This window comes from Chaetura pelagica, unplaced genomic scaffold (genome assembly GCF_000747805.2).
Source record: "Chaetura pelagica isolate M959 unplaced genomic scaffold, ChaPel_1.0 scaffold160, whole genome shotgun sequence".
NCBI lineage: Eukaryota > Metazoa > Chordata > Aves > Apodiformes > Apodidae > Chaetura > Chaetura pelagica.
Window position 1 is genome coordinate 516,231 of NW_009951923.1, and position 7,848 is coordinate 524,078.

Consider the following 7,848-nt stretch of genomic DNA (forward strand, 5'->3'; position numbering starts at 1 on the left):
CTTTCCCTGGTTGGTTTTTGTTCATTTTCTTTGTTTGGTTGTTTATTGTTTGGGGGGAACAGTGGTGGTGTTTGGTGTTCTATTTATTTATTGCATTCTCCATGGCCTTCAGAGCACCAGGTTTTACTATGCTGCAGGTTTTGTTACTAATGGTTTGTAATGGTCTCCTGAGAAGTTCTCTTGAGGAGAGGTGGAACATTCTGAGGAGGGAGCAGCTAAGGACAGGGCATAGTAGAAGCACCCAAGTAAGGCAGAGACCATGCCATTAGTACATGTAGTTGATGGATGGTTCAACTGAGTGCTTTAGCAGCCCTGGGATGTTGCTGTGACAAAACATTCCAGAGATGTCAGGGTGACTGCAGGCTCAGGCCCACCTCACACACTCACTCTGGATTTCTGGGGCTTCCTCCGCACACTTCACTTCTTTCAAGAATTTATGTATTTGAAGTACACTGTTGAGGTAGGGGATGAATCTCACCAAAACATGTGTTGTTGCCATATCACAAATATTGTGGCATGTACAGTGTTGTCCAGTGGCCACAGGCAAGCCCTGAAGGGAGGCCACCTTGACTGCCAGTGGTAAATGAAGAAGTATAACCTGGTGGACTGTCAGAAACCTGGCTGTGGCCAGAGTTAGGGTGGGTTGAAATCTGTCCCCCCTCCCTTCTGAATGCAGAAAAGAGCTCCTCCTGAGACAGAGTGTGGCTTAGAAATGGCTTCCCTCTTCCTCGCACTTTTTCCCGTCCCTCTGTGGCCTGCTGACTCCTGGAAGGGTTCCCACACAACCTTCCCCCTCTGCAGGTCCCCGCAGCTCCAGCTGCAATTAGACTTGCGGTCTTCAGAGTTATTTGGAGATACTTGTAGTGGTGGGGAAAGTCTGGCAAAAAAGTGATGTTATTATCCTCATCATCAACATGCTGAGAGGTGCAGCTGCTTTCCCTTTGTCTATTAAAATAATTTCCGTGTTTCATGCACAGGAAGCAGAGGAAAAAGTTACACGACCGCCTTCGGCAGAGCCTGCGCTCGGAAAGGAACAACGTGATGAACATGGCCAACGGGCCACACCACCCCAACCCACCGCCAGACAACGTCCAGCTGGTGAATGTAGGTTTTACTGTGACTTGAGAGGCAGGGGGGGACGGGCTGGAAATTACGTCTGCAAGTGTGCTGTAAATTGCAGTTTGTAAACCTGAGGTTTGTCTGTGTTTTTTTCAGCAGTACGTTTCAAAAAATGTGATCTCTAGTGAGCACGTCATTGAACGAGAAACAGAGACCTCATTTTCTACAAGTCACTACACCTCAACAACACATCACTCTGTGACAGTCACCCAGACACCCAGCCACAGGTATGGGAGTAGGGAGGCAAACAGCACCTCTGATATCTGATCTGTTGCTGTTGCAAAACAAAAAAGATGTGTAAAAAAACAAACCCTGAAAAATCTGTTCTCCCTTGGTGGTGTTTTCATTTATAAGAGAAACAATATTTATGTCATGTTGCCCAAGTAATTATCTCTCCAGGATTTGACAAAGAGCTTTATTGACTGAATGGCATTCTGATGCTATTACAGTGAATTTTATTATATGCAAATTGCTACATCATTGACAGTCCTGGTGACTGGAATGCCCTCCTTCCCTCCCCTTTTACCCACACATGCAAAATCACCTTGATGCATGTGTATTCATGCAATTCACAAATCCCTGCAACCCCAGTTACTAACCCGAAGGTTATGCTGCACATCCCCAGCAGCAACAGAGCCTTTCCTTTCCCCTGCCTAAAGTTCTGCTCATCCACATTTGCCACCAAAGCACCTGCTCATGCTCTCCTCCTTTCTCCTTTCCTGGTTGCTGCTCTTCAGCTGGAGTAATGGCCACACTGAAAGCATCCTTTCCGAAAGCCACTCGGTGCTCATCAGCTCCTCCATGGAGAACAGCAGACACGCCAGCCCGGCGGGGCCCCGGGGCCGCCTCCATGGCATCGGGGGGCCACGGGAAGGCAGCAGCTTCCTCCAGCATGCAAGGGAGACCCCTGACTCCTACCGAGACTCTCCTCACAGTGAAAGGTAGGACACACCACTTCTTTGCTCTCAGCTGGCAAGGTCTGGTGTTCCCAGGTGGTTTCCAAGTTTGGGAGCACAAGAAGAGACCCAACAGTGCCGCTGTTCGTGTAGGATACACATTTCCTCATTCTTAAAGGTGGAGAGCTTGGTAGTAGTTTTCAGTCTACCAAAAGTATTTCTTCCCTTCTTTTCTCTGCTGTATTCATTCCTAATAGACAGCAATTCATACTTGTATAAATGCCATGGAAATAATTTGTCAGATATCTCCAGATCCTTGCCTAATTATCAGTGTCTTAGAAGAGGTCAGAGAGAAAATGGAGGGATTTTGTGAGACATGAAAGATGGGGAGATGTTGATCCATAGGAGGAGGGCATTAAGGTCTCCTAAGCAGTACAGGAATTCTGCCACCACCTACTTTTGTGGGCTTTCAGCTCCTAGGCCCATTATCTCCTTTGAAAATTCCCCTGACACTTTATTAAATAAAAGCAAGGAACCCAAAGTGCAAGACAGAAGAACCCAGGTGGTTATTAAATCAGTTTGAAGTAAGGCTGGCAGGAGTTTTCCAACAAAACAATTTTTTTCCCTCAAAAGGATGGCTCATCAGTACCTAAGGTCTGCCTTGAACTACATCAGTTGCAAGAAAACATTTACTGAAAAAGTCTTCTCCAATTTGGGCTAGAATTTTATCTCAAGAGTGTGGGATGGCCCTAGAGTAACAAAAGAAAGACTGGAAAGAAGCAAAGCATTTAAAGGCAACTCTGCTCCCAACAGTCAGAGGCAGAAGAAAAGGAAAACAACGGGTTACTGGACCAATTCTCTGAGCATTGTCAAATCATGAGGGATTTGATCTCATGGGATGTCTATGATGTTAAAAATGCAGCCAGGCAATCACCAAGGAGACAGAGTTATGTAGGAGACAAATTGTGGTTTCCAGAAAAAATGAATGTGCAAGGACAGCAAAAGCCATTTCTTTGGTACTCCCTGTGCTACACAAAGAACTGCTTAGCAGTCGGATAAGGCACCACTGCTGAGACCTCTCTGAAGAAGGCCTTGTAGGACCACTAAGGATAGTGAACTGGCTTTCTCCTTGTAACAAAGTTATCTGTTATTTACCATGGAATTTAATTTCAAGTCATGTCACATGACATATACAGCCATGGAAGTAGCCCCGCTGAAATCAGCAAGACCACTCGCGTGAGTAGAGCTTTGCGTGTGCTTAAGTGATTTGCTGGATCAGGACCTATAGCAAGCAGTAAATATCTCCTCGTTTCCTACCTGGGAACCATGCAGGATGCATGACCACACACGTGCCAACAGTGACTTTTATAGCTTAGGATATTTGGGCATCTGCACGTGAGAAGCGAGGGTCATTCACACTGTCTTCCCGTATTGCTCAGAACACCCGGAGCATCGTTCTGGTACGAGCTGTTTAGTTTTTAAGGGGGAAGGGAAGGATCATGTGTCTTTCGTTTTCAGTGGGAAGAAAGAAGGCATTTCATTAATTACTGTTTCTTGAAGATTATGCTAAAGGTTATAATCACATTTATGTGATTATCACATTTCTGTGATAATTCACCAGGCATTAAGGGCCTGGCCTGTGCCTGAAGTGGCTATGAATTTGGAATGCAGAAGATAGTTCCCTGTGAAATAAATAAGGCCTCATCTATTTTTAGCAAGCAGGAAAAGCATGGCAGATTATGTCTGGATTGTGTGTATTTGTGTGAAGAAAAGGGGGAAAATTAGAGTTATTTGCAGCTAAAAATTACTCCAAAATGTTAAGGAAGGTACAAGCTGATAGATTGCTTCCTGAAACCATAAAATGTTGATGTGCTATGAGTTGGTAGAAAAAGGCTGTGCTCCCTCCACCCTCCAGTATCTCAGCTCCTTCACAATTCTGAAATTAAATAGAATAGACCTTATGAGGGGTTCTTTTGCATTACACCATCCCTTGGTTGGATTCCATGTCCTGACACCCATTTACATGAGCAGAGGACCCAAGCATCTATACTTCTGTAAGTCCTTCATTGTCTTACAGAAGAGAAGATCAAAAAACACCATCTCTGAACAAAACTATATGGACCATATGATGAAGCTGGCAGCATGTAACTAGTAAATTCTTGCTGGCTGGCTGTGGATACATGCTGATCGCCTTTCACTGAGCCAGCATGGTTTACCTCTTGTAGGCAATGAAGCTGGATTAATTTATTGCCTTTTAACCTTCTTTTCACAATGGGCTCAAACCACGTGTTCAACTCCTGTCCCTCAGCTTGTGGACAGAAGCTTGTTTGCACTTCCCCATTATGTTGTGTGGGAATACACCAGAAAAGTGTGAATGCACAGCACCCCTGTATGAGTAACTGATGGAAGCATGCACCTTACACTGAAGACATTTAACTAAATTAGTGCATTCACTGAACCAGTTTATCTAAAATCCAGTGTGTGAAGAAGATATGCATCCAATACTGTACCGTCTGGAGAAGTAGAAAGGCTTCAGTTTTTCAGACAATGCCTATTTTAAAATGTGAAAGGGATTAAAGGCTCACTTATGGGAGGAAAAATAAAGAATGACTTCATTCATCCAATGCACTGACCTATTAGTTGTCCTCTGCTCTTGCTAGCAAACAACTTGATTAATTTCCATGCAAAACTCCAGTTTTGTTTATCTTTCCCCTGTTTTTCAGTTGATGTAAGTCAATATGCCTCTACTGAAACCGATTTACTTCACTACACATCAGTTCAGGATCTGTCCCACTTTCTCTTTTATCCAATAACTCTGTTTTAATCAAGTGCAATATGTGCAACTGGGTCACAGACTGAAGAAAGTTGGATTCAGATTTAGTTTGGTAGTTTCAGACTCAGATAAATAAATCACTGATGAAAAAAATAAATAACTTCATTGATCATAGCTACATAGTTTGTCTCAATGGGCCTGTGTAAGAGATGGATATCAGAAAGATTTTAAATTTGGACACAGATTAAATTCAGGCAGACTAACTTAGGATAAGAACAGAAGCAAAGCCAAACTGCAGAATGTTATGCTGAGCACTGTGCCTGTGATCAAGAGGTTTCAGGCAGATCCTCACCTGGCATGAATCTGCATGACCTCATAGCATCTCCTGGAGCTCTGCTGACTCAAACCAGCTGAGAGTCTCACCTTTTTTTTTTTTTTTGTCCTCTTCCTTTGGGATAAGCTCTGTACTGGCATCTTTGACCACGACCCTTCCTACAGAAACTTAAGAAGGAGTAGGGGCTAATTTTGCACAGTCCTCTCTGTCAGCATTTGTTTCCACGTGAGGATTAATAACATTACATGTTTCTTTGCAGATAGACTTACCAGCCAGGGTACTACCCTCAGTGATTAAAATTAGTAGAATATAGCTCTAGATTTTGTTCAAACTTTGCTGTCTTCCTTAGCTTGAGGCAGTCTGGTCAGAAAAGAGTGAAGCCCCAAGAAGACTGTCCCTCAGTTCCCTTCCCTTCTCTTCTCCTATCTGTTTATGTGTGTCCCAGTTTCTGGTCAATCCTGCAGAAATGCAACAGCCATTTTCCTTTTAAGAAAATACTTGCAAATACATTTTGTTTCTGGCAGCTCCCCAGTCTCTGAATCCCATTCCTGGAGCACCTGGCATGAATCTGCATGACCTCATAGCATCTCCTGGAGCTCTGCTGACTCAAACCAGCTGAGAGTCTCACCTTTTTTTTTTTTTTTTGTCCTCTTCCTTTGGGATAAGCTCTGTACTGGCATCTTTGACCACGACCCTTCCTACAGAAACTTAAGAAGGAGTAGGGGCTAATTTTGCACAGTCCTCTCTGTCAGCATTTGTTTCCACGTGAGGATTAATAACATTACATGTTTCTTTGCAGATAGACTTACCAGCCAGGGTACTACCCTCAGTGATTAAAATTAGTAGAATATAGCTCTAGATTTTGTTCAAACTTTGCTGTCTTCCTTAGCTTGAGGCAGTCTGGTCAGAAAAGAGTGAAGCCCCAAGAAGACTGTCCCTCAGTTCCCTTCCCTTCTCTTCTCCTATCTGTTTATGTGTGTCCCAGTTTCTGGTCAATCCTGCAGAAATGCAACAGCCATTTTCCTTTTAAGAAAATACTTGCAAATACATTTTGTTTCTGGCAGCTCCCCAGTCTCTGAATCCCATTCCTGGAGGCATTCCAAGAAGTTATTCTGGCAAATAATTTACAGCATCTCCATGGCTCTTCTGAGACAATCAGACCTGGGGGGTTTGCTGTGCTCCTCAAGCTCTCAGAAATTTTTGCCCAGAGTCCCAGAAGTCAGCTGTTTTATAGGATTAAGAGCAACAGGACAGTTTCCCTGATAGCCCTGTGTGAGGATACTGGGGATCTTAAGGGATCACTGCCTTTTGCCTCCCAGCCCACGTGAGCATCTGTGTTCACATGTCAGCACTGCCCCTGTGCTTGCAACCTTTCCCCATCTGTTTCTTCAGGTATGTCTCAGCTATGACCACACCAGCTCGCATGTCACCTGTTGATTTCCACACTCCAACTTCTCCCAAGTCCCCCTCCTCCAAAATGTCACCACCGGCTTCCAGCTTGACTGTCTCCATCCCTTCAGTGGCCGTGAGTCCCTTCATAGAAGAGGAGCGACCACTGCTCCTGGTGACCCCACCAAGGCTACGTGAGAAGTATGACCACCACCTTCAGCAGTTCAACACCTTCCACCACAATCCTGCCCATGAGAGCAACAGCCTGCCACCAAGTCCTCTGCGGATAGTGGAGGATGAGGAGTATGAGACCACACAGGAGTATGAACCAGCACAGGAGCCTCCAAAGAAACTCAGCAACAGCCGGAGGGTCAAAAGAACAAAGCCCAATGGCCACATTTCCAGCAGGGTGGAAGTGGACTCTGACACAAGCTCTGAGAGCAGCAGCTCTGAGATGGAAACTGAAGATGAAAGAATAGGAGAGGATACACCATTCCTGAGCATACCGAACCCCGTGGCGACCAGTCTGGAGCCGGCTGCTGCCTCCCTGCTGGCTGAGAGCAGGACTAGCCCGGCTAATCGCTTCTCCACACCAGAAGAGCTGCAAGCAAGGTTGTCCAGTGTAATAGCTAACCAAGACCCTATTGCTGTATAAAACATAAAACACATAGATTCACATGTAAAACTTTATTTTATATAATGAAGTATTCCACCTTTAAATTAAACAATTTATTTTATTTTAGCAATTCCGCTGATAGAAAACAGGAGAGGAAAAGAAAAAAACCTTTTATAAATTAAATATACGTATGTACAAATGTGTTATGTGCCATATGTAGCAATTTTTTACAGTATTTCAAAAATGGGGAAAGATATCAATGGTGCCTTTATGTTATGTTATGTTAAGAGCAAGTTTTGTACAGTTACAATGATGGCTGTCCCATAGTATTTTGCAAAACCTTCTAGCCCTCAGTTGTCCTGGCTTTTTTGTGCACTGCATTATAATGACTGGACATATGATTTGCAAGAATTGCAGAAGTCCCTCTGGTTGCTTGTTGTAGAATCCCCAGATCAAAAAGTCCTGTAATGGCACTCTCACCCTACACACCCCACCAGAAAAACACACAAATAGACACAGAGACACACACATGGGGGGGAGGGAAGGGGGAAGGGGCAGGGAAAAAAAAGTTAAAAAAAAAAAAAAATTCTTCTATAAGAAGTTTTATTTGCTTTCTGTATATTAAATTAGTTTTGTCTGCTATCTGCCAGCCAAAAGGTTTGCTTCTTTGAGCACTGGGATAATAGTAGATCCAACAGCATGCTACTATTAATTACAGCAG

At 44.0% G+C, this 7,848-nt stretch overlaps 1 protein-coding gene across 2 annotated transcripts in view; it reads left to right on the forward strand.

Annotated features, from left to right (window-relative positions):
• Window positions 1-7,629, forward strand: part of NRG1 (neuregulin 1) — a 100,351-nt gene extending 92,722 nt beyond the window's left edge. For both annotated transcript variants that reach the window (XM_009995848.1, XM_009995856.1), the window contains 4 exons: window positions 978-1,104; window positions 1,216-1,346; window positions 1,857-2,060; window positions 6,515-7,629. In XM_009995848.1, coding sequence (XP_009994150.1) covers window positions 978-1,104; window positions 1,216-1,346; window positions 1,857-2,060; window positions 6,515-7,166 — 1,114 coding nt within the window. In that variant the 3' untranslated portion in view covers window positions 7,167-7,629. The remainder of the gene's footprint in view (window positions 1-977; window positions 1,105-1,215; window positions 1,347-1,856; window positions 2,061-6,514) is intronic.
• Window positions 7,630-7,848: the final 219 nt, after the last annotated feature.